General features: G+C 42.9%; 2 protein-coding genes across 2 annotated transcripts; both read left to right on the top strand.

Annotated features, from left to right (window-relative positions):
• The first annotated feature begins 5,513 nt into the window (after nucleotides 1-5,513).
• On the top strand, nucleotides 5,514-7,052 carry LOC124263759 (paramyosin-like). Its single transcript, XM_046698462.1, has 3 exons — nucleotides 5,514-5,666; nucleotides 6,044-6,226; nucleotides 6,363-7,052. The coding sequence occupies exons 1-3, from the start codon at nucleotides 5,646-5,648 to the stop codon at nucleotides 7,050-7,052; spliced, it is 894 nt and encodes a 297-aa protein (XP_046554418.1). The 5' UTR covers nucleotides 5,514-5,645.
• Nucleotides 7,053-7,096: 44 nt separating this feature from the next.
• On the top strand, nucleotides 7,097-27,379 carry LOC124263767 (kinesin-like protein KIF15-B). Its single transcript, XM_046698471.1, has 5 exons — nucleotides 7,097-7,251; nucleotides 7,362-7,642; nucleotides 19,074-19,239; nucleotides 26,169-26,296; nucleotides 27,054-27,379. Exons 1-5 carry the CDS (start codon nucleotides 7,097-7,099, stop codon nucleotides 27,377-27,379), a joined length of 1,056 nt encoding a protein of 351 aa, XP_046554427.1.
• Nucleotides 27,380-27,583: the final 204 nt, after the last annotated feature.

The following is a 27,583-nucleotide window of genomic DNA, read 5'->3' as shown; positions in this document are numbered from 1 at the left end:
GATCGAACAGCTAGAAAAACAGTTTGAACGCATTAAAAAAGAAAGAGAACAGAAGCAGTTTCAGTTAGAGAGTTTGGAACAGGTGTGTTTTATGTCCCATCTTCTATGAAACTAGTAAGTTTGTTGTTCCATCATGCCGATTCAAAATTAACACGGTGAGAGTAGGAGACTCATCAAACTGAGACAGGATTAGGTATTTACTTATGCCCTGACAGTGACATCCTGATCATAAGGTATATGGTAACTCTGTATCTGTTTCTTATTGCTGACTTCCAGAAAATTCCAATGATTTTCAAATTGTGCAATGGCCGTGGTAGCTGCCTTGTTTTACAATAGCCAAGCTAGTAACCTGTTACAATGAAACATTTTCTTTGTCCTCATAAGTCACAAGTGTTTAGGGGCAGTGGGGTAGCCTAGTGGTTAAAGCCTTCGCTCATCACGCCGAAGGCCTGGGTTCGATTCCCCACATGGATGCAATGTGTGAAGCCCATTTCAATTGTTCCCCGCTGGGATATTGCTGGAATATTGCTAACAACGTAAAACCCAACTCACTCACTACAAGTGTATAATTTAGTGGCATCTTCACAGTTTCATATGCATCCTATTTGAAGCTTGAGATTGTTTAAAACAAATTTGCTTCAGTATTTGTGCTTTGAATTGTTTTGTGTTTGTTTGTTTGTGGCATCTTTTAATGTTTATGATTTTGATGACACCAATTTCTCAATAAGACTTGATAGCAGCCCAAGTGAGTTGGCATTCCACCTGAGAACAATCATTGGGAGGGAGCATAGCACAGGCTTTGTCAGAAGCGAAAATAATGTGTTTCAAGGACTGTTACAAACTACATTTTCAAATATATTTTGAATGTCAGCAATTGTCATTGTCACTGTTGAAAAAAGATTTATGTGTTGTTTTGTAATGAACAGGCATTACAAGCTCAGAAGCGGAAAACTGAGGAGGAAAAGAACCAACAAGGTGTGCTTAAACGTGAAGCACAGTCTTTGTCTGAGACATGTGAGGATTTAGAGAAGAAGAGGCAGAAACTTGCCCAGGATATTCAGACAAAGACCAACCATGTGTCATGTCTTGAAGGCCAATTGTCACATGCTAAACAGTCACTGGATGCAGAGACTAACAAGGTAAAAATGAAATGAGTAAAAGATTGTTATGGATATAGATAACTGATTCTTACATTGGCAACAACATATAGTAGGAATGCACAATATAGCTTTGAGGTAACTAAACCTGTTATGTCAATCTCAATGGAAAATAAGTTTTAAGTGACACAGGGGTGGAAATAACCCATTGCCCGACGTCCGAGTCCAGTGTTTTTTTTTCTGTCAGGCAAGCAAATTTGTATATCACACTGTACCGGTGTCCAGTTGACTTTCCAATGTTAACTATGTTGTTTATTGTAAAAAATCAACAAGAAAACGGCCGGTATAGTGGAAAAATTATAAGGGCAAGTGATTTTACATGTGCTACTGTTCCGGAGTACACTAGCAATTTTAAAGTTATTTCCACCCCTGTGACAATACCTTTTCTCGACTGTAAGAGCTGTAAATCAATTTCCCTTTCCCTTTCATTTTTTTTATCTTATGAGGCTGGAGCAATTTTAATGGTTCATCAGTTTCTGTGGAGCATGTATCGTGCATGACTCCTGACTCTGTTAGCGCTTTGTGCACACTTTGGTGTGGAGTTTAGCACGATATAAGATTCCATATTATTATTATTATTACTACTGCTGCTGTATTGATGGTGTAGTTGGAAAGAGCCCCCACCAAGAGAGTGGCAGGTCTGAGGTTCGATCCCTGGCCATGTCATACCATAAGACTTTCAATGATTTTACGTGTTTGTCTGCCTGGCAATCAGCATTAAAGGGATAAAACAGTCTTAGTTTAGTTTGAGTTGAGGCATCCATATTAAATTACGTGATGGTATGTCAGTGCACTATGTATGCAATCAGACAGAAACAGGTAGACACTGACACACTCACATTTAAAACCTATTTAATCCCTCCTAAGGTTAAGACTGTTCCTGCTGTTTCTTTCAGGTGTCTCAGCTGAAGACAGAGCTGGACCACGCCCAACATGAACATCTTGAAGCTGTGAAGAAGTTTGAGAAACTAACATCAGACCACAGTCGTCTGCAGGAATTCAGCAGCCATCAGAAGAAACAACTGGAGGACCGTATCCGTTCACTGGATGCTGATGCACGACAGGATGGGCAAAGAATAGGAGGTGGAGGGGGTGGGAAACAAGTTCCCTCGCCTACCGCCGTACAACCCATTGTGTCAAATGGTGTGTTTACATTATGGGTTATTTCCCACTTTGCTTTTTGTCCAAATATTACTAGATTATTGCGTGAAGGTCTTGTCATGGTTTGAACACTTCTCCTGTCTGTACTTACAGCTGAAGTAAGTGCACTGAAGAATCAAATAGCAGAACTGACAGCACTGAGAGAGAAGGATCAAGATGATCAGAAAAAGCTGCAGGATGAACTCAAGGCTTTGCAGTCACAGGTAGAGCTGGTTATTGTTACATTTTGTCAGATTGATAATCGCTAGTGTCAGATCAATAATCGATCGATTATAATCGTTTGGACGGTCATTTCATAGTCAAATACCTACGTTAGCGAACTAACATCCGTGATGTTGTCAGCACGTGTCAATTGTTAACGCTAGCAAGTTACATTTGCAACGTCTTTGGATCATCAAGTATCCTATCGTCTTACGTTTCCGATCGTTATATGTTTTTGATTGCCCATTACAATTCCCGTTTATTGCGTGAAAATGCGAGAAAATCCATGAGAAGCATCCTGAATGATAACAAGGCGATCCCCGCTTTCGTTCTGACATCGATATTATACGAATCAATTTCCATGTGTAGGCAACAGTATAAAAAACCCACAAGACATTAATTTTATCTCAGAGATCCTTAATGCAATATCTACTTCATAATCAAATGCACAAAAGTCCTAAATCTTTACTCCAAAGATGCCATTAATGTTTCGTCTGCTTAGTTGACCTCCCACCTTACAAGATCATGCTACTAGTCATGTGACCTCGACTAGGTTCGAATCCCCACATGGGTACAATGAGTGAAGCCCATTTCTGGTGTACCCCGCAGTGATATTGCTGGAATATTGCTAAAAGCGGCGTAAAACCAAACTCAGTCAGTCAGTACTGAAGACCAATTCTAACCCGGATCTTCATGGGTCTGGTTCTGTCATTGGCACCATAGAATGAATGAATATCTTGTTCAATAATAGCCCTGGCCTTCACTCACCAATACCATATACAGCAATTGGGGTGATGGTGTTTACATTTGTGACAAGTGAATAGAGCCAAAGTAACAACACATATTTGTCATCCAAAACCACAAGTTGGCAAATTCTGGCAATTTTGCAACCCTGTGTTTACACACTTATGTGCATGAAGGGAATGTGAATGTTTCGCTGACAGTCTTGATGTGTTTGTGGCAAGGCTGGTGCTGACATGAGCAAGACTATCTCTGAGTTGGAGACCCTGCGGCGAGAGAAGCAGGACCTGACACTGAAGCTGGAGAACCAGAGTGCTGCCACCAACAACCGCATGCAGCAGATAGGGCAGAGTCTCCAGGACAACAAGGGGATGACCGGCATGCAGCTGGACAAGATGGAGCAGGTCCTAGGCAAACTGAAGAAAGAGAATGAAGGTCAGCATCATGCCAAACAGCTCTAGCATGGGTGTGGCACTGTATGATAAGTAGGGGTGTCACGATACACCAATCTCACGATACGATACGTATCACGATTTTAAGGTCACTATACGATACGTATCCAGATACATAATTTTCGCACCTTTTCATAGCATTACCTTACCGGCAATGTACGCGCTCGCTGATTGGTCCATCAAAATAGTCTAGCCAATCACAAAAGCTGTTAGTTTCCAACCTATTTTTTAAGTAAAGCTAGCTACATCTATTTATCGGAGCGGTCTCGTATAATTTTACTATCAAGACTTTGAAGGAGATGCATCGATACATTCGCGTATCGCGACACCCCTAATGATAAGCCTACATAGTGATATTGTTATACTTTTTATGATTTGCAAGGACTGATGATTAACATACATGACATAATGATACATATTGGGTGTAAAATTGGGTCTTCAAGACATGCTCTCAAATCATATTCATTTCCTAATACTTTAGTCACAGTGTGATATGTTTCACATTGTTTTAGTAAGCGATTTTTTGCATAAAATTCTCAATGTTGATCCACTAATAAGAGGTAGTTAGCAGTCAGTATGTGTTTAACTTGGGATGCCTCTGATATGCTGTTTTCACACTCAACCAGCAATCAAGAACGGCAGTGCTAACCTGGAACTACAGATCCAGGCAAAGACAAAGGAGCTGCATGAAAACAATGGCGGCCTACAGAAGATGCAAGTGGAGTTGAACAAAGCCGAGGCCATGGTCGGGGACAAGGAGAAGCAGGTCAACCAGCATCGCGATGAAATTGGAAAACTGAAAGTTCAGATTGAGCAGACAAACAACAAGGTAGTTGTGACATTTTGCTGAGTGACAGATGAAAGGCTAGCTGTTGGCTTGAAGGACATAAACTATTCATGTCTGTTGTGTCTGTTGTTGTCCCCAGCCGCAACGCGGAATGGGGGACTATGTATTCAGCAGCGTTCGTATGTACGTACATCCCGATTCTTGTTAACGCGATATCTCATGAACTGTTGTATCCAGTGTCTTCAAATTTGGTGACGGCCTACATTGGGGGATTACCCAGACACCACAACACTTTGACCACATTTCAAACTCGTTACGTGATATCTCATGAACTGTTGTATCCAATGTCTTCAAATTTGGTGACAGCCAACATTGGGGGATTACTCAGACACCAGTGAACTTGGGTGACCTTGACCTATTTTCAAGGTCACCACGACACTTTGACCACTTTTCAAACTTATTTAAATGCGATATCTCATAAAACATTGCACCCAATGTTTTCAATTATGTCGACAGCCTACATTGGGTGATTATGCAGACACCATTTCAGGCATCTTGTATGTGACCAAAAAATAAAAAGTAGTAAATATAGATATTCCATTCTTTAGCGGTGGGGGACATTGCCATATCAGTGGCAAACACTTGTTTTATTTGTTTGTGTCTGTTTAGATTTATGGGTTTTTAACCTCCCTTTCCTGTATTGTAGTCATATAATCCCATCCTCCTCCCCTTTTCAGGAAGTTAAGAGATTTTAAGGTTGTTAATAATATTTTCTAAGCCTCAAACATAACTTTCAGGGACTTACAGTTAATGTATGTCTGCAGTGCCTGGCTTTATCCAGTTCACGTATCACTTTATCGGTTTTGGACGCATTATACTCTATGTAGATCTTACTTTATTACATTGATATATCGATCACATATGCATTGATGAATTTGGTTCTGTTTTGCAAAGATCTTGGATCTTGAAACAAAGAACAAGAAACTGCAGCAGGAGGGAGAGACGACACGCCACAACGCTGATTCTGCTCGGATATCTCAGGAGCAGAAACTAAAGGAGCGAGAGAAGGAGTTGAACAAGGACATAGCTCAACACATGGATACAGCTCGAGCTGGCTAGAAGCTGCTGGCAGAGACGAAGAACAAGATGCAGCAGGAGATCAAACAGGTAAAAGTCCTCTTGAGCATGTAATAACACTGAATACAGCTGTAATCAAAGTGACTAGACTCATCTATTTGTCATATATTGAAGATAATGTCACCCAGTCAGTTTCCATGACTGAACGACTATAAAGCCATGTCACAGGATGAGGGTTGTCTTATGATATGAGTGTTCACTCATCAAACTGGAGGCCTGGATTCAATCCTCCAAATAGTTAGAAAGTGGTGTTAAGTAACCATTTCTGGTGTCCTCTCCCTCTGTCTCCTCTCCCCTTCCGTTCCATTAGATAACCCCCTTGCCATGGGGTGGGGGACATTGTGGAATATATTCCCCTGTCTAAAGTCACAGTTTACAAATATGAAGGTGTGTGTTGTCTGTGTCAGTGTGAGACAGAGCAGAACCGTCTGAAGTCTCAATGTGAGAAGCTTGAGCAGGAGAAACAGCAGCTGCAGAGGGAGAAGAAGGAGCTGACAGACAAACTGGCAGCCATCGACCACGCCCTCAAGACACATGATGCCTCCCTTGCAGCCATGCAGAAGACTGTTGATGATGCAGTTGCTGAAAAGGTCAGTCTTTCTTTTCAATATTTGAACTTCATCACCATGATTGTAAATAGTCAATTTCTTTGATTGATGATGTTTGGGGAGTGGTGACAGACTCCTTTAAGCCACATGATGTAATATGACCGATTTGTTGTTGTAGAACAAGGTTCTCCGTGACATGGAGGAGACCCAGAGAAAGATGGAGGCCACTCAGCAGCAGACACAGAAGATGAAGGAGACCACAGACCGTGTAGACCAGGTTAATAATGATCTGCGGGCCAAGATGATGGACAAGGATCTTGAGCTTGAGAGTGCTACAGCTGAGTGTGAACGTTTGGCTGCCAGACTTGAGTCAGAGACTGTACAGATGCAGCAGAAGATCGAGGGGTTGGAGGCAGGGAAGGGAGAAGCGGAGGCTGGCCTTTCCATGTCCAAGCTGAATGTTCTCAAACTTAACAAGCAGTTTGTAGACCTCAAGTCAGAGAAGCAGAGTGTGGAACAGGCACTGGAGGAGAAAGAAAAGGAACTGGCTAAAATGACAGCTCAGAAATGTGAGATGGAGAGACTCCACGATGGCATGAAGGGGCAGCTGGACCACCAGGCTGATCGGTTTGACAAGCTTGCTCATGATCTGACAGAGAAAGAGAATGAACTGAAGGACCTGACAAATAGTCTCTGTCAGAGAGATGCAGAGTTACACAAGATGAAGAATCAGAATGATGAAAAGGATCTGGCTCTGCAGAACAAAGCTTCCATTGTGGAATCAAGGGATCAAGAAATTCACAAACTGAAGGACTCCTCAAGGAAATGGATGAACAAATGTCAGAAAGGAAGAAGGACTTTGATGTAGAGATAAAGAATGCAAAAGATTCTGTGAACCAAGCCCAACAGGACATGGGTCAGTTGCAGAAGGAGCTAACCTCTACTAAGCATGAGTGTTCAACACTGAGAGCACAGGTGGAAGAACTGAGATCTCAGCTGGAGTTCCAGCAGCAGTACCTGGCTGAACGTGATGAGGAGCATGGGTCACAAAAGAAAGAAATTGAGAAGTTAAACCAAGAGATTAAAGAGACATGTCATTCTACAGAAGTGAGAGCCAAGTCCCTTCAGGAGGAAAGGGACAAGCTGGAGAAGCACTATGAAGCTGTGTTATGTGAAGGGGGGAAGAAATGGCATCTAAAGTGTCCGAACTGAACAAAGTGATACTTGAACTGGATAAGGTCAGGCACTGCTTCTCCGAGCTGCAGAGGGAGCACGACAATTTGAAGATGAAGCACAGGGAATTGAATGAAGAAAAGGACAATGTGGAGAATACCTGTTCTGGTCTAGGTGAGCAGATCGAGGACTTGAAGACCCAGATTTCTTACATCCAGGCTGACCATTACACACAGATGCAGAATGTGAAGACACAGGCTCAAACCATGCAGGACAGTTATAACAGTAAGTGCAAATGGATTCAAATAATCACCTCATCCCATGTTGTTTATGAAGATCTGTTAATACCGTTTTTCTGGTTCACAGTTTCAATAAGAATACTATTATTTGCAGATTTATTTTTGAAGCAGTCAGCAATATTATACCCCAGCTACAAAGTTATAGGGCTATATTAGTATATAGCATTATTTTTCCTTATCCTGACTCATGCTCTTTTGCTTGTCTTCTTCTTCTTGCGAACATAGTGGAACACTTGTATCTCCTTATTTGAAGCTCCCTTCAAAATAAAATCACTAATTGGTACTCACCACGAGTTGCTCCCCTTTGTCTCCCCTGGCGGGAAAAGGTGTCGCCACCCTCTGGCCATGTGCTTCACTCTCTCCTTCTTCGCCCAGTGAGCAGGATGTGAGAGCGCCTTGTGTCTCCTTACACACATATCCTTTGATAATCTCTTAGTTTTTACCTCTCATAGGTTACTATAGAGGTATAGCTGAGTATCCTTTACTATTTGTATTGATTAATTATCATTATTTCTACTGTTTATTCACGTGTATTAGGTGATTGTTCAGCTAACTTTACGTTCATGAAAATCTGCACGATTTGTAGATTACGTTTTTCTGCCTCCGATCCACATGTAATATGCCCTAGTTGTTCTACGCCGTGTCGCGTTTAATTCACGCTTGCAGTTACTGCATTAATTTATCTCATTCTGCATTTAATAAATATCATCTTTGCGTCTTAAGGCGTGCTGCAGATAGATCACGCAAACAAGGGCAAAACATGGCAGAGAGTCCAGATATTCCTTCCAGTCAGCTGCTAGCGATCGACCCTCTCCGTCTGGTGTTCTGCTAGAGACCCCTGCGGCAGAGGAACGTGGGGCGCAGTCCGTTACTCGAGAAAAGCGACCGGCCTCCCCAGACATCCCGTCATTGCAGACTAAGTCTAAGAGGGCCTCATCGTGCGCCTCAACGCAGATTGAGGACACCAGGGCAGCGCCAGACTTCCAAAGGGAAATCACGAAGACAGCAAGAACTTTCTCAGCCGAGATCGTTCCAGCAGCAGAGTTGGGCCTCTCCACGATGATCAGCCGATAATCATCCCGACTTACGGCAGAAGAAGCGACCCGGTGTCAGCGACTGTGACTTCTGCAGAGATCTCCATGCAGCCTGATGCCTCTACACCGGCGTCAGACGTCATTGATGTGAACCCCATCGCAGAAAAGGCCGGCTACTTCGCCACAGATCATCCCAGAAGACATGATGCGGCAGATTATGAACATCATGGAGGACCACTACAAACTCGCATAAGCAGTCCGAAGCCGGCGAAGGCTCCAACGTAGAACAGCACCCAGAGGCACCCCCGTCAGCGTAGCAGCCAAGGCGATGTCACCTTCGCTGAAGGAAGTCCCGCACCACCTTGGCGGCGACCTAGATGTACAGCCTTCGCGAAGGCCTTCGGCGGGAGAGATCATCACCATCTTCGATTTCATCTCTAGATATGGACTCAGACCATCAGACATCACGAAGCCTTCGCGAAGGTCATATCATCGATCCCCGGACCGGACGCCAAATGAAGCTTCGGCGAAGGCATTCGCGAAAGACATATGATTCCAGATCTTCATCATCTAGAAGAACATCGAGGGACTGCCGAAGAGCCGGCGAAGCTATCAACATTCACCTCACAAGTCTCGAGAAGATCATCCCATAGGCGATCTCCACTCCGTTCATCACCAGGTCGATCACCCATCAGATCTCCACATAGAAGCGCTAGCACAAGTCAACTAGATCGCCACAAACCTCATCAGATATTCAGATAGCTACACGCAGTCCCAAGAGCATCTACAATTTATTAATGATGATGGTTTTGAGGATGATGGAGGAATCATATTTTCTGATGCAGAGATACGGTATTGGATGGTCAATAACCTAGATCTCACATCACCATCTAAAAGTGGCAATACAGCTCAGGCGTGTTTGATGAAGGAAGATGATCCAGATGCAATCACTCTACCCGATCGACCCGATTGCGGCAGTGCCACAGAATCTAGATGCAGCTTTCCAGAAAGCTACTGAAAGTTCAGATACCACATCTACCCAACTTTCAAGCCAAGAAGTTCTCCACGATAACATGGACTCCTTCTACAAGGCCCAGGACATCGATGAGAACTATAAGATCATCAGCGATGTAAAGAACAAGATTTACAAGATGGATGATGCATAAGTTGAAACTCATATAGAAACCATGGCGAGGCGATGTTCTTTGGGTTAAATAGATCTAGGACGATCAATGAGACTCTTATTACTAGATTCCGGGATTCCACGACGGAAGATGATAGAGATGATTTATTCTGCCTTACTTATGCAAAAGAAAGATCAGCAGTTTTAACGGATCATCTTACATCTGTTTCAGCAGCACTGACCTTAGCTTCGTCGTCAAGGCCTCCTCAGCCTCCTGTAATTGGGGAGAACTTTACAGCCCCACTTTATACAGCCCGTGGTCGACAACATCCATCTTTGGCGGAGAAATCGACAAGGTCGCCAAGGAAGTCTCTAAGGATTCCAGGGAAGTCCTTATGATTAGATCGATGGACACACTAGCCAGCGCCATTAGGTCAGACTTCACAAAGATACTCAGGCAGATCTAAGTTCACGGGCCTACAAAGAGCAAGAGACAGGAAGATAGCCAGCTCTAGAGGTAAAGATTCTTTTCGGCTAAGCCCATATGGCAACTATAGAGGAGGATCAGGAAGAGGCAGGACACCCAGAGGTTCCCGCACTATAGGCGCTGAAACACAGGTTGAACGACTGGAGTCTTCCACCCCAGCCGTTCCAGTACAACCAGCTCAAGTGGGTGGGCGCCTCCAACTACACTGGGAAAACTGGGGAATACTGCAAGATCCCTACGTCTCCAACATTATTCAACACGGATTTCGTATCCCTCTACAGGACAAGCCTCCGCTGACAATCAAACCCCCCAAGTTCGATTTACAAGCGCAACAACTACCAAAGATAAAAGAGGCTGTCTCATCACTCCTATCCAAACAGGCCATAGAAGTAATAGATCAAGCAAACGTCGAACCAGGTTTCTACTCCCCAGTTTTCCTAGTTCCCAAGAAAAACTCCACGAGAAATACAGACTCATCTACAACATGAGCTTTTCAACAAGAACTATCTCACGCAAACCACCCGAGTTTCGCATGATACATTTACCTCAGTTAAGCCAGATGATTCGTCCTATGGACTACATGGGCAGCATAGATCTACAGGATGCCTACTTGCACATCCCCATTCATCCCGATTCAGGAAATACCTCGATTTACTCTAGAAGGGCTACATTACCAGTGGAAAGTAATTCCATTCGAATATCATCAGCCCCTGGCTATTCACACGGAGGATAACGAAACCGATTATCAAATTTCTACATCGTCAAGGGAGCTCGCGAGTCGCGTTTTACCTCGACGACGGGATACAAGTAGATCAAGATCCACTCGTCCTCAAACTACAGTTAAATTACATCATAAAGCTACTAACACAACTAGGTTGGTTAGTAAACTTACGCAAAGTCGGACCTAGTACCATCGCAAGACCTACAGTTCCTAGGTATTCGATTCATCACAAATCGCGAACCGTATTATGGTACCAGAAGACCGTTGGCTCAAGAGATACAACAGACCATTCCACCAGCTCTACTCTCTCCGTTACCACTGCGACAATGGCAGAGCCTACTAAGGTCTTCTCACATCAGCCCAAGACATGACTGTCACAGGCAGATTACAGTTACGTCCCTACAGGTCCTCATCAGCGACATCTCAACGATGTACAACCATTCAGTCTACCAAACATCTCAGACCACATCTACTATGGTGGACCAAGAAATCGAATGTCTGCGAAGGGATTTGTTTAGCAGAGCAGGAATACAAAACCCATCTGTATGTAGATCGTCACTCCAAGGTTGGGGAGCTCATCTCACCAACCACATCGATATCAGGGTTATGGAATCAGCAAGAATGCAAACTCCATATAAACAGTCTAGAAATGAAAGCTGTAATCAACGCCATTCTACATTGGAGCACATTTCTACAAAATGCAGCCTAATGATCCATACAGACAATTAGACAGTGGCGTTCTACATAAACAAGCAAGGCTCAACGAGATCGATGAACCTTTTGAACCTAAGCTTTCAACTGTTCGATTTAATACAAGATCTAAATCTACTTGTCAAAGCAGTGCACATTCCGGAGCCAGAAATATACTAGCAGGCGCTCTCTCTCTCGCCTCATCTACCATCACCGACAGAGTGGATGATCAACCGGGAAATTTTGCACAGATAATCAAGCAATTAGGCCGCCGCTAATAGACCTATTCGCCACGCGATTCAACAATCAGCTACCGACATTACGTCACCAGTCCCAGACCCCAAGCTTGGGCAGCGGACGCTCTAAGTCTATCATGGGAAGGCCTCAATGCGTGCGCGTTTCCGCCGCCAGCAATAATACCTCAAGTATTACAGAAAATCAGACAAACACAGAGCCTACAACTCACTTTGGTGGCCCTACTGGCGGCCAGAACGTGGTTTCCCATACTAATTCAAGAAATCGGTCAAACAATACTGGAGCTACCCAAAGCCGCCAAAACCTGTTAATTCATCCTCACACCAAACAAGTGCGGAAACCCAGCAATGTTCCAACTACACGTATGGACTGTATACAAATGTGTTTAAACAAGAGAGGATATTCTGCCAGGGCGCAAAAGCAGTCACGCTTGCGTCTACGTTACTCAACTTCGTGGCTTGTACGACGACAAGTGGCACAGTTTGAAAATTATGCAACAAAGAAAGGGTTTACAGCAAGAGAGCTTCACAACCTCAAGTGGCAGACTATTTGTGTTACCTACGCTAAACAAACATTTAAAAGGTTCAACGATATCAACATATCTTGCGCTTTTAGCTCTGTAATCACCATGAGAACGGGTGTCAAATTGACAAGATCTCCAGAGTTACTGGCCTTACTTCGAGCTTTCCGATTGAGGACCAAAAGCGGAAGTTCCACTTACCAGCTTGGGATCTGAATGTAGTGTTACAACACCTCCACGGTGAGGTCTATGAACCCTGGAATCGACAAACTTTGAATTTCTCTCACAGAAAACATTGTTTCTGCTATCGCTAGCCACAGCAGCAAGAATGTCTGAAATTCACGCTCTGGATTACGAGAGGGATACAGTTTGATGACAATCATAACACAGCACCTCGGTTAAGATGGGATTTCATTGCAAAGAATCAACTGCCAGGTCAACCAGACAGATTATTCCACATCCCGGCGCTATCCTCTATTCCTCGATCACAAGATACACAAGACCTATCACTGTGTCCGTAAGAGCTCCAAAGTTTATTTACTTAACGATCCAAAACAAGGAGAAGATTTCTCAAACGTTTATTCATCCCATTATAATTTCAATGAATCAAACATCAGAAGTGTCACGGACCTACAATATCTATTTGGATAAGGACTGTCATTCTCCTGCCTACAAGGCAGGCAGGCTTGGACCCACCAACAGCATCAAATCCACATGAGATCAGGGCACTGGCCTCTACCCCCCTCTACACGGTAACTGTTCCTTGAACACGATTATGGAAGGATGCTATTGGAAATCTAACATGGTATTTGCTAATCACTACCTAAGAGACATCACTACAGAAGATGTCTCTGGTGATTCACCATTTCGGACCACTGGTCCTCGGCCAGCAACTGACAGTCCCTCAGAGGGCGCTAAAATATTAGCCTCACAAGATTAATATGTATTTTATACATACTCATCTAGCTTATAACTCTAAGGAGTTTTAGGGCTATGTATATATGTTCAGCTTAAGTATTCTACCTTAAGCATATACTTGGATATAGTCAATTTCAGTGCCTCTATCAGAGTCACCTATATATATATATATAATTTTTATATGTATTGTTCAATATATTCATAATGTAATTCCCTTTAATGGCTTTATATAACCTATGGTTTTCTTTATACAGGATACATCCTAAATCTAAGACTTCATGAAGTTCCGTAGGGGATATTACAGTATATCTATACAAAATCACTAATTATAAATCCAAAGTATTCTGTTACCCACCTCCGTTCAGTAGGATGCTACAAACAAGAAGAGCATGAGTCAGGATAAGGAAAAAATATGTAATTTTAGAGTAAAATTGATATTTTATACTTATCCTGACTCATGAGGTTAGTCCCTCCCATCCTCCCACATAACACTTTGGATTTCCCCTGTAAATTCAAGTGTTGGGCTCGCTAAATCAGGAGAGAGTGGAGCACATGGCCAGAGGGTGGCGACACCTTTTCCCGCCAGGGGAGACAAAGGGGAGCAACTCGTGGTGAGTACCAATTAGTGATTTTATTTTGAAGGGAGCTTCAAATAAGGAGATACAAGTGTTCCACTATGTTCGCAAGAAGAAGAAGACAAGCAAAAGAGCATGAGTCAGGATAAGTATAAAATATCAATTTTACTCTAAAAATTACATTATTCTGCCCTTCTATCCGGGAAGCGGGGCTATGTGAGCCGTGCTTACTTCTACACTTGTTTTAGCTGTATTTTGTCAGGCTATAAGTGACTGTTTTTCATATAGATTATTCGTGTTGACACACACACACACACACACACACACACACACACACACACACACACACACAGAGGGTGGGGCGGAGAGTTCTGGTGCGGGATTACCAGGCTTGGCTAGATCCCCGAGCCTCGAGTGTGCCGTTGATCCTTTGCCTCTGGCTTCGGGTTCGGCTTTGGCTGTCTCGGCTCTGGCGCTGGGGGAGGGTTCGCGCCCAGTCTCTCTTTCCGTTCTGGCTCTTAGCCGGTTGAGTATCCCCGGTGTATCCAACCACTCGAGTTTCACCCTTGAGAACGGAGGCCACTGTTCTCCCGGTGGGCCTCTCTGAGTCTCGGGTTCGGGGCCCTGTTCCGTGTGTGGCGGTCGGGACGGGAGAGTTTGTCTGGTTTTCTCTTTCCCCTGGTGTCCTCGGTTGGTCTTCAACCCGGGTTGGTGGTTGGGTCCCTCTCCTTTGGGAGGTTGCAACTCTGGCTCCGGGCTCGGAGGCTGAGTCGATAGAGGTCGGGGATGCAGAAGAATCAGAGGGAATTTTCCATTGGCCTTACGGGAGGTGCGTCAGCGCATAGCACTGGTTCTCCCTCAGGCTGCGATTCCATTGGAGCAACAGGGCTCGGCTGAGCTCCGCCTTCCAGGGGAGGCTTTCGCCCTTCGGCAGCCTACTCAGACTTGGCTCCGTGTGCTCCCATCATTGGTGCAGGATGTGGTCGATCCCTTACTCATTGGTTCTCGGCTTCGTTTTGATCTGCCTGAGCTTGTTAAGAGATACCAGTTGGGGGATGACTCTCTTTTCCAAGTCCCGGTGGTGGACTAGTGTGTGTGTTCACTGCAGTAACCTTCCGGCAGCTAAACAGGGTCGGCTGGTTCGACCGTTTCCCCATTCGGGGGCCCCTCAGCGCACCGTGTATCGTAGCTACGAGGAGGTATTCCATAACACCAGCCAACAGATTTTGGTAGTGGTCCATGGGGTGTAACTATCCTCTTTACAGAGATCCGTCCTGGAACGGATCGCCAAACTGGCGACATTTCGCTGAATGTGGTGTTGCTCGCAGCTTACTGAAGTTCAGGCCCATCTGACCGGGATTCTTTGCGATCCGCGGCATCTGATGTGGGAGCTCCTCTGTCGGGTTTGTCCCTGCGGTTATAAGTTTGCAGGAGACAACCCATGCGCTTCTGCCCGATGTTCCAGTGGGTGGCTGCCTCTCCCTCTTCTGGCAGGAGTGGGAAAGGGGCACAAACAACCGCAGCCTACTGATACTGTTGTCCACTTACCACTTTGGAAGCGAGGCCCGCCAGAGGTTACCGTCATAAGGGGCACTCCCGTGCCGTCCTGTCAGGTCAAGGCAGGTATTCTGCAAGACGAGGTTCAGGCTTTGCTGTCCAAGTCCGCAATGGAGCGTGTTCCACCTGGAGATGAACTATCGGGTCTGTATTCCACGTACTTTCTCATCCCGAAGAAAGACAGAGGCTTCCGTACCATACTCAACCTCAAGGGGTTGAACTGCATGATAGAGGTTCCATCCTTCAAAATGGAGACACTTCGATCAGTGATCTCGTCTGTTCAGCCGGGCGATTGGCTCACGTCGATCGACCTCAAGGATGCGTATACTCATGTATCCCTCGTTCAAGCGTTACCTTCGGTTCTCGTTCGACGGGAGTTGTGACCAATTTCGGGTGTTCCCCTTCGGCATATCTACTGCCCCCAGGCACCAAGCTCATGTTAGTGCCGGCCACATTAGCTCGGTCGTAAGGCATTGTCTCTTGGACGACTTGTTGCTACATGCACTAACTCAGCCAGCGAGTCTTGACTCCACTCACGTTGTCTTAGATATTCTAATCCATCTGGGGTGGATCGTGAACCTCGAGAAATCTGACCTGGTACCCTCCCAGGACTCCTCGGGGCGCGGCTCAATACACATCAGGGTCTGGTTTCCCTTTCGCCTGATTGGATCACCAGAGTATGTGAGATGGTGTCTTCGTTCCTCTCACGTCCCCAGGCCGTGGCACGGACATGGCTCCAGCTGCTGGGTCACATGGTGGCGACCGTCTCTGTAGTGTGGTGGGCGAGGTTGAGGATACGCCCTATACAGCAGGCTTTGGCATGTCTGTGGGCTCACTCTGGATCTGGAGAAGTGTCTCACAGTTCCCGAAAGTGGTTATTCCCTCACCTTCAGTGGTGGACCCGATGTCTGGAATCTCTCCAGGGGCTTCCCCTTGAGCCTCTCCACGGACAGGGTACTGTTGGGCTGCCTCCCACCTCTACCGCTGATCCCCAGGGTCCTCTCCCAGCTATCCACCCAGCGGCCTGGCTTCTTCAAGTTCTTGTGCTACTGGTACCTCTTCATCCTCTATAATCTCCAGGGTATTAGTTCACGAGCACTCTCCACTATACCCTGGCTGCATCCATGTTTTGGCCCGATAATTATATTATCTCCCTTTGCTGGCTCCGCATTCTCAGTGTAGCCAATCACATAAGCCGCCGTTACATCCGAGCTTTCCAGTGTCAACAAAGATAGCAGTCGCAGTCGCGAAGGTTTGTTCGCAGTGACACTCAGATTTTTGGGGAAATCATACAGACAAAGTTACAGATCTGAAACTTTAAAAAAATATATGAAAGAAATCCTTCTACCTCTTTCAGAGTACATTTGCATCAATTGTGTTGCCAAGTTTAAACGGTTAGATAATGTAAGAAGCGAAAGTCAGTTGGGATTGGTTCGTTCAACTTCCCAGCGTAGACACCTGATTCGATAAAAAGCCAGAAAAGGGAGGTAATAAAATCATTGGGCAAAGCCGTGGATGCATCTAGGGTATAGTGAAGAGTGATCTTAACGTATACCCTGGAGATTATCCAGGATGGCACCTCTTCGGCTGTCACAGAGCTGTTTTTTCCGGTAATCCTCAGGTTTCTGGCTCAGCCTCCTGTTCTATTACCTTTATGACCGGACATTCTCACTCAGACCGGAGTGCACAACCTGGATCCGCAGATCCAGTGGGTGGCCTGGCCTCTGTCAGGTCTAACCTCGAAGCCTGTGGAATTCCTGCGGCAGTTGCAGACACAATTCTGGCTTCGGGGCTTCCCCCCGAGGGGTTGAAGGCTCACTTGGTTAGGGCAGTGGCTACTTCAAAAGCTTTTGCAGCGGCACTGACCATTGAAGAGATTTGCTCCGCCGCTATTTGGAGCCGGCCGAGTACTTTTATCCGACACTACCAGCTCGACACGCATTCTAGAGATCGTGCTCGGTTTGGTTGGTCTGTTCTCTCCAGTGGACAGTGTTCTGCCACCTGACCGAGTGAGTCTCGGTTCATTGGTTTGATTCTTATTTTCAATTGCTCTAACCACTGAAGGCTCATTTTTATGCCCCCGCCATATATGGCTGGGGGCATATAGGGTTACCCTCCGTGTACGTACGTCTGTCCGTCCGTCCGTCCGAAACAGGGAATGTACTCTTTCCACTTCTCCACAAAAAACGCTCTGTGGAATTCAATGAACTTATACATGGGCTTTCTTGGGACTCTAATGGTGTGCATCTCATATTTTGTTTTTGTATTTTATTGGGGTTTTTTTAAGTTAAGAGACATTTGAACTTAGGTACATTTTGCTGAATTTCTCTATGATGATAGTGTAATAGGGGATGAAGTCTATCCAAAAACTACTTTATGGAATTCATTTAGATTACACATGTGCTTTATAGGGACTCTAAAGGCGTGCATCTCATATTTTGATTTTGTATTTTATTTATTTTTCCAATTTTAATGCCGTTTGAACTTACATAAATTTTGTTGAATTTCTCTCTGAATATAGTGTTATAGGGGATGAAGTCTATCCACTTCTCCACAAAAGCTGCTCAACAGAATTGATTGAGCTTCTACGTGTGTTTCATTGAAACTCTAAAGGTGTGCATCTCATACCTTGTTCATCCAATTTCTTAATTTTGTCACTTCTACATATGTTTGAACTTAGTTGAATTTGGTTCTATTCATCCTGTTCGTCCCATACAACAGGGGGTGTACTTTATCCACTTCTCCTCAAAAACCACTGCACAAAATTCATTTAGCTTACATGTCTTTTATAGAGACTCTAAAGGTGTGCATCTCATATTTTGTTTTTGTATTTGATATGTTTTTGTTTGTTTAGAGACATTTGAACTTAAATAAATTTTGTTGAATTTCTCTCTGATGATAGTGAAATAGGGGATTAGGTCTATCCACTTTTCCACAAAAACTGCTCAACAGAATTGATTAAGCTTATATGTGTGTTTCATTGGGACTCGAAAGGTGTGCATCTCATAGTTGCATAGATGTTTATTGAACTTGTTCGTGAATTTTGTTCAATTATTGATCTTTATATGATAATAGGTTGTGTTATCTAACCCCTCAACACATTGTTTTTAGTGTTTTCAAGTACTTCAGTGGGACCCTGAATGTGTGAACTCTTCCTACAGCAGCGGGGGCATCCGTGTCCCTGGACACAATTTTTTCTTGTTTACTCATACAATTTATTCTCCTGTCGGAGATGATTATATTGTTATGTGTACACCCTTTCAGTGCTCTATCACTAATTGTCACTATGTGTCACTGTATAGTAAATAAAAGACATTTTTTATTATTATTGTATAATCTTTTATTAAAACTTTGTTACAACTGTCACATGACATTTTCAGTTGCAGAAAAGGCATATATTTACCCCAAGGAAGATTCTCTTCAAAGAATTGGAAACCTCTACAGGTTTAGCTAAGTTTTTGTACATCACTTTTTAAGTAACATTTTCCTCTTTCTTTTTTTTGAGAATATGTTTTAACATGGTGATAAAATTTTCAGAACTGGAGGCAGAACACAAGAGTGCCTGTGACAAACTGTTGTTAGGAGACGGCCGTATGACAGACCTGCAGGAGAAGCTGCAGGTGCTTGAACAGGAGAGGGAGGTCCTGGGGAAGAGACTGGATCACTCTGAGAACACCATTAAGCAGTTGCAGGAGACACACAGGTATTGTCGCAATGCAATACACACCTCTTCAACAACCCATTACTCCTGCTGTCTGTGCAGTGAATAGATGATCATAACATTCGTTCTCTTGCATTATATGAGAATAACATTTATTTTTCCTTATCCTGACTCATGCTCTTTTTGCTTGTCTCCTTCCTCTTGCGAACATAGTGGAACACTTGTATCTCCCTAATTGAAGCTCCCTTCAATGTAAAATCACTAATTAGTACACCACGAGTTACCTCCCTTCCACAAGCGCGGGAACGAGGGCGCCACCTCTACCCATGTGCCTCACTCTCTCCTTCTTCGCCCAGTGAGCTGGACGTGAGAGCGCATGTGTCTCCCGACACACTATATCCTTTGATTATATTTAGTTAGTTACCCCGTGATAGAGATCTATAGAGGTTTAGCTAGTATCTTCAACAATTATATATTGATATTTAGTCGTGTTCTACTGTTTATGCACGGGACCGTGCTGTTGCAGTGGATTACGCTGATAAAAAATTCTGTACTGTTGCACATTACGCTTTTTATTCTGCTGCTGATCCAAGATTAATATGCCTAGCTGTACTGCGCCATGTTTCATGTGATTCACGCTGCAGTTGCGATACTAATTTATCCAATTCTACCTTTAATAAATAATTACTGCGCTTGAGACGCCGCAGCAGATAGGTCACGATGCAGAGTCTAGCATGACTGATACACCTGAACCCTCGCCAGTCTACTGCTGTTGGTCGACCCTCTCCCGCCTGGTTTTCCGCTAGAATGGTGGAGAGGCGTGGGGCGTAGTCCGCCGCCTCAAGAAGCGCCCTGCTTCCCCAGACATCCCTTCGTCGCCGTGAGACTGAGGGGTATTCAACGGTCTACTAGAACTTTCTCCATGCCGAGATTGTTCTCATCAGCGAGATTTAGGCCTGTATGATGATCAGCCGATCATCATTCCTGATGTACATCAAAGAATGACTGATGTCGGCAACAGTGATGTCAGCGCAGATCAACATTCGATGATCTTCCTGAGGGTCCCGTCGCTACCAACACTCTCAACGCCAGACTTCGCGACCCCCAGGGCAGCGCCGACCTCTGAGGGGAATTCAAAGAAGTCTACTAGGACTTTCTCAACCGAGATTGTTCCAGCCGCTGAACTTGGCCTTCTACGATGATCAGCCGATCATCATCCCGACGTGTATGAGACAAATAGCGACCGGGTGACAGCTACAATGACATCAGCAGAGATCGCCATGCAGCCTGATGTCTCTACACTGATGTCAGACGACTTACCTGAGGGCCCCACCACTAACAGCAGAGATGGCACCCCACTACTTGCCGCAGACCATCCCAGACGAAGCTACTACGGCAAATCATGGTCGCGTGATGGAGGGTCACTACAAACTGGAGAAGCAGCCAGCCCAGAGTAATGGCCTTCGCGAAGGCTCCAACTTAGACAACACTCTAGAGGCACCTCCAGTCAACGAAAGCAGCCAAGATTTATGCAGCCTTCGCCAAGGAAGTCGAGACCACCTTGACGGCGGACCCAGATGTACAGCCAGCGAAGGCCTTCGCTGGCGGATAGATCATCACATTCCTCGCTTCATCCTTAGATGCAGACTCAGCCACCAGACCTCACGGAAGCCTTTCTGCTAAGCTCAAATCGCCGTTTCCCAGCGACCGAACGAGAAGCCAGCTCGTTTCAGCTGGCGTTTTGAAGGTCGAAAGGCATTGTGGCATAAGGCACTTTCGGAAGCGACACCCGAATATAGATCGCCATTTAACAGAGTCAAGGGACTACTCAAGAGCTGCGAAGCTGTCAATAGTCTCCGATCTCCTCAGACATCACCACATCGATCGCCTCTACAGGTTACCACACAAGTCTGCACACAAGTCTACATCACCTTCCTAGAGTGGCGGCAGCAGACGCAGAATCATACCTGATGAAGGAAGACGACGATGATGCTATCACCCTACCTCGATCGACCAATTCGCTGCGGTAGCACAGAATCTAGACATAGCATCCCATAAAGCCACAAAGTTCAGACACCATAATTGCCTAACTTTCACGCCTCAGAAGTTTTCCACGCACAACATGGACCCCTTCTTCAATGCTTAAGACATCGATGAAAACTACAAGTTGATCATCGATATCAACAATAAGAACTACAATCGTAAATTGGTTCAGTTGAATCCATGACCGAGAACGTATGTTCGTTAATACCTCAATAGATCTAGAACCATCATTGAGACACTTATCGCCAGATTTCGCACACGACTTCTGAAAATGATAAGATGATCCACTCGGCCCTACTTATGCAGAACCAGCAAGTCCCAGGTCGCCTCAAGGAGCTAGAGCCTCACCAGCCACAAGGGGCGTCGCGAGGAGGAGTAGCGCCGCTGAATTCCACATCCTGTTAAACACAGAGGCCATTCCCGCGAAGCAAAGCCTCTATATATATATATATATATTCTAATCGGACTTTGACTCGATACCTTCGCGAAGGTCGCGAAACTACAAGGTGGCTCCAAGTCTACTTCACCAGTAGATCTAGAAGGGATACTTCGAGCTTCCGTGAAGTCTCCGGCGTTCACCGAGGAAGTCTCTCCAAGGTCTCCATATACTAGCCACTTTCGTCATATATAGCTACTCCTCAGTCCGTTCAAGACATCGCATAAGTTGTCTATCAACTGTATGCCAGATGCCGCCTATAAGCCCACGCTAAGACAATTGCACAGGCTATTTACAACACAGAACGCCGCTGTATTAATTTGTCAACGACGCTTCATAGATCTTCACAGAAATCAACTATTCCGTATAAATTGCTAGTATATGCAATCCCGGACGACTATCACGATTATCTACATGCGGACCATTACAGCATATCTGCAGACAATTCAATATCGAGGGGAATTGAACAGCAGCCTTGTTACAGCCAGTATAACTCATAATCGTCAACATTTCTGAGAAGAAATATGTACAACAAATTCAGCTTTAATTCTACAATTATGACGATACATTCATGTATACAGTCTACAAGCTGACAACTTACAAGTTATTGTACCTTTATATATAAAGAAGTCGAATTATATTCAAAACTGAAGCACTTTCACGACAGCCAGGAAAATAACCTACCCAGCATTAATATTACAGAGTTTGGTATTTTGCTAGCGGCTTTCGGCGTTTACCATTAATCCTCGAAACCGTGGTCACTTTCGGGTAACTTCGGAGTTACGATGAAGACCGACGATTGTTCTAATATCAACGACGCACTATATTATACAAGGTTCCTTTTTCCTGCTACACCGGTGACATCACAGCTGGTACTCTACAGAATCAAAATGCCTTATTCTGATTGGACCCGATGATGAACAACGCCTCTACACAGAGGTCGAAAGCATAGTTCACAGTTCAAGACATAGGTTGCAAGTGACAACTTTATATCAATGAACGAGAGCAAGCCTCCTTACAGCCCAGTTAACCTGAACCTTCAGGATTAGGCTGCTTTCTTCAGGTTAGAGACCTCCCCTGTCAAGTTTAGACAAGGGCACAGCAGTCAGGCGATTTTACATAAAGTTCATCGAGGACACAAACTCGGTTGTGCACATACATCGTCAAGGACATGTAGCGATTTACCTAGGCGGCGTGATACAAGTGGATCGAAATCCACAGCGTTTCAGACTACACCTGAATTTCATCATCAAGCTACTAACACAACTAGATGGTTAGTAAACCTACTAAGTTTCTGTTTGGAGAATAAACGGAAGTTTCACGCATACCAACTTGGGGATATGAATATAGTGCTACAACACCTCACAAGTGAGGTTTATGAACATGCCTGGATGACATACTTGGACTCCATGATACGATGATGCTATCACACTGGCCAGCAAGAGCACTGTAAATTTATCTCCACCAAACCAAACAGGAAGAAAAATACAACAGATTTTTTCCTCTATCATCATCCTACTTCCAGAGTGTAGTCTCACATGACTATATCTCCGTTTGGATCAGAACTGTCATACTACGTGCATACAAGACAGATGGACCTAATCCGACCCTCCATGAGCTTTAATACTCTTGATATTAGAGCTAACTTCTACAATTTCATCTACACAAATGTTATTTGAAATAATGGAGGGTTTATTACTGTAGATCCTATATGGTGGTTGCCAACCATTATCTGAGAGATATCACCACCGAGGACATCTCAGGTATCCACCAATTTGATCCCATGGTCCTTGCACAACAGTTGACAGTTCCTCGGAGAAGATAAGTCAATCTTACAGATTTTACTTATCTTATAACAGTACTAAATAGCTTCATGCTATATATAATTTGCTTAAGCTTCGTTTTTATCATCACAGTGGTTACATGATAAATGCATTAGCTAACAAACTCTACAGAGTTTTTTTGGCTATTATATATATCGTAGCTTAAGTCAAGTATATTTTAAGCATAGTACTATACTCATATTGTAAAATACATTAGCTAACAAACTCTCACGAGTTTTGCTATTATATAGGTAGCTTAAGCTCATTCATATCTTAAGCTCAGTACTATGTTTATATCATATAACTATATTAGCTAACAAATTCTAAAGAGCTTTTGCTATTTGGCTTAAGTTTCATCATATCTTAAGCAATATGGTTACATTATAACATGTATTAGCTAACAAACTCTATGGAGTTTTGCTATTATATATGTAACTTAAGCTTATTCATATCTTAAAGCGCCAGTACTATGTTTATAGCATATAGGTATATTAGCTATCAAAACTCTAAAAGAGTTTTTGCTATTATATATTGGGCTTAAGTTTTCATCATATTTTAAGCTTTATGGTTACATTATATCATGTATTAGCTAACAAACTCTCTTGACGGAGTTTTGCTATACATATGTAGCTTAAGGTTTCTTCATATCTTAAGCTCAATACTATGTTGATACCATATAAGTATATTAGCTATTAAAACTCTAAAAGGTTTTTGCTATTATATATTTAGCTTAAGGTTTACTTCATATCTTAAGCTCAATACTAGGTCTAAATCAACATAATAAAATGTATTAGCTATCAAACTCTCACGGAGTTTTACTATTATATATATATAGCTTAAGTTTAATCATATCTTAAGCTCAGTACTATGTTTATAACATAAAAGTATATTAGTTAATAAACTCTAAGGAGTTTTTTTTGCTATATACATTTAGCTTAAGTCTAATCATATCTTAAGCTTAGTACTATGGTTACATTATAAATCTATTAGCTAATAAGCTCTACAGAGTTTTGGCTATTGTATATGTAGCTTAAGTTAATTATATCTTAAGCACAGTACTATACTCATATTGTAAAAATATATTAGCTAACAAACTTTACTAAGTTTGGCTATTATATATGTAGCTTAAGTTAATTATATCTTAAGCACAGTACTATACTCATATTGTAAAAATATATTAGCTAACAAACTATACTAAGTTTGGCTATTATATATGTAGCTTAAGTTAATTATATCTTAAGCACAGTATTATACTCATATTGTAAAATATATATTAGCTAACAAACTATACTAAGTTTGGCTATTATATATGTAGCTTAAGTTAATTATATCTTAAGCACAGTATTATACTCATATTGAAAAAATATTAGCTAACAAACTATACTAAGTTTGGCTATTATATATGTAGCTTAAGTTAATTATATCTTAAGCACAGTATTATACTCATATTGTAAAAATATATTAGCTAACAAACTCTTCTAAGTTTGGCTATTATATGTAGCTTAAGATAATTATATCTTAAGCACAATACTATACTCATATTGTAAAATGTATTAGCTAACAAACTCTACAAAGTTTGCTGTTATATATATAGCTAAGCTTATTCATATCTTAAGCTCAGCACTGTCTATATCATATAAATATTTTAACTAACAAACCCTAAAGAGGTTTGTTATTATATAATTAGCTTAAAATTAATCATATTTTAAGCTTAGTGCTATGTTTATATCTTAAAGTATTTTAGCTAACAAACTCTAAGGAGTTTATACTAGCATATTAACAAGCTTAAGTCTATTAGTCTTAAGCATTGTATTAATATTATATATACTTATCATAATAGGGTACATTGTAATAACCTCTATATGGCAGCTGATAAGCTGGCAGCAGGAATTCATCAGTTCAATGCCTTTATGAAGTTCCCATAGGGTTATTACAATCATCACAGTTCAAATCACTAATTATTAAAATCCAAAGTATTATATATTCCCACCTCCGCTCTGTTGGATTCTACAAGCAAAAAGAGCATGAGTCAGGATAAGGAAAAATATGTAATTTTTGAGTAAAATTGATATTTTATACTTATCCTGACTCATGAATCAACCCTCCCATCCTCCCAAATAACACTTTGGATTTCCCTGTAAATTCAAATGTTGGGCTCAGTATATGAGGAGAGAGTGAGGCACATGGGTAGAGGTGGCGCCCTCGTTCCCGCGCTTGTGGAAGGGAGGTAACTCGTGGTGTACTAATTAGTGATTTTACATTGAAGGGAGCTTCAATTAGGGAGATACAAGTGTTCCACTATGTTCGCAAGAGGAAGGAGACAAGCAAAAAGAGCATGAGTCAGGATAAGTATAAAATATCAATTTTACTCAAAAAATTACATTTTTATACCATGGGGGAAAAAAACAGGGAAATACTATGAAGAATAGAAAAATATGCATATTAACTTTGTATGGTGAAACGTTATACGGTAAATTTCTGGTGTGGGTAATCTTTGTGTCTAAACCATTGTTCTTTTACAGTGCATTTTGAAGATACTTCAGGAAAATGTTGCATAAATGATTTTCATCATGACGTTTACAATGTATGTTAATGGTTAGGCCTTATAATGAATTGCCTGACCTATTAAATTAAGCATTTATTGATGGGACTTCATGTATGGTCCGCAGCTCTCAGGATGTGACTATAGAGAAGTTAAAGGCGACTTTGGCAGAGAAAGAAGAGGCTCTTGATCTTCTCACTCGGGAGTTCGAAGCTAAGACTGCCACTCTCAACCACCAGGACAACCAACTCAAAGGTAGGTTTGACACTTTGTCCCTTCTCATGTATACTCGTTCTATATCAGCTATGATTATTGGTCATATCCATTGCAATAATTATCATTCATTATTTCTTTCCACAAAAAAGTTGTCAATGATGCTGGGCCAGTCATGAATACTCGGGGAAAATGGTTACAATTTCTTTTAGAATTCCTAACAGGTTCAAATTGGTAGTTGGTTATTAATCTAGTTTGATATTGCTAACAATTACTGTCAGTGACAATTTTGAAACAATATTTTTGTTTTCACAATCTGCCGTATTCACTATAGAAAATAATAGACACTACCCAGTTTCCAACAATATCATTGACATAATCTGCTCTTGTCATATCACTGATATCTCATCAAAGTCAAACATGAAGGGCGGTGGGGTAGCCTTGTGGTTAAAGCGTTCACTCGTCACGCTGAAGACCCGGTATTTTTTTTGTATATGATGGAATCCTGGAGTCAGAATGAATCATTGTTTATGTACTCACATCTTTCATATCCATTAGTCTCATTCAAAGTCAGTCCATGCTAAACATGACAAAAATGCATTGATTGTCAGTCTGGAATTGTTGATCAAAATCAGAAACTGCACTTCTGATTAATAAAAATTGTTGATCTGATATGGAACAGTTTTAGAAAGATGAATAACTGATTTTAGATATTCAAACTGTGACATCCCTAGTTGGCAGATGTTAGTGTCTGCAATGGTGGAGTGACAGCTTTGTAAAAGTGACATATTAATTTCAGATACACAAAGTGTCTGGGCGGAGCAGGAGAAAAAGCTTAGGGCCAGCTTGCAGGAGAAGAGTGATGAGATGGTGGCCATGGGTCAGCAGCTTAGTCAGGTGGAGAAGGAACTGGATGAGCTGAAGGAAGAGCACACAAGGCTTCTGGACCAGACACAACAGAACCAGGACCTCCAGACAAGAAAGGGAGGAGAAATAGACACACTTAAATCCAGGTTGACAGATCAACAGGCTGAGATGGCCAGGTTGGGAGAGAAGCTGTCTGAAACTGAGGCCAACTTTGAGACTCTGAAATCACAACCACGGTCACCAGAAAGAACAGCATGAAGCCCAGGGTCAACAGCTGCACAATCTGACAGAGAATATGAAAGCCAAGGATAATGAATGGGAGAAGAGTAAAAGGAGCTCAGTGGATCTAACTCTAGCCTGACAGAGGATGTGGCAGCTCTCAGATCTGAATGTGAAGATCTGAACAGGAAATTGCAACAGGCGCCAATCTGCTTTGTCCCAGCGAACAGCTGACATGGAGAA

Source organism: Haliotis rubra, unplaced genomic scaffold, assembly GCF_003918875.1.
Source record: "Haliotis rubra isolate DU_JTF1 unplaced genomic scaffold, ASM391887v1 Scf898, whole genome shotgun sequence".
Lineage (NCBI taxonomy): Eukaryota > Metazoa > Mollusca > Gastropoda > Lepetellida > Haliotidae > Haliotis > Haliotis rubra.
This window is presented reverse-complemented; position numbering and strand designations above follow the sequence as displayed.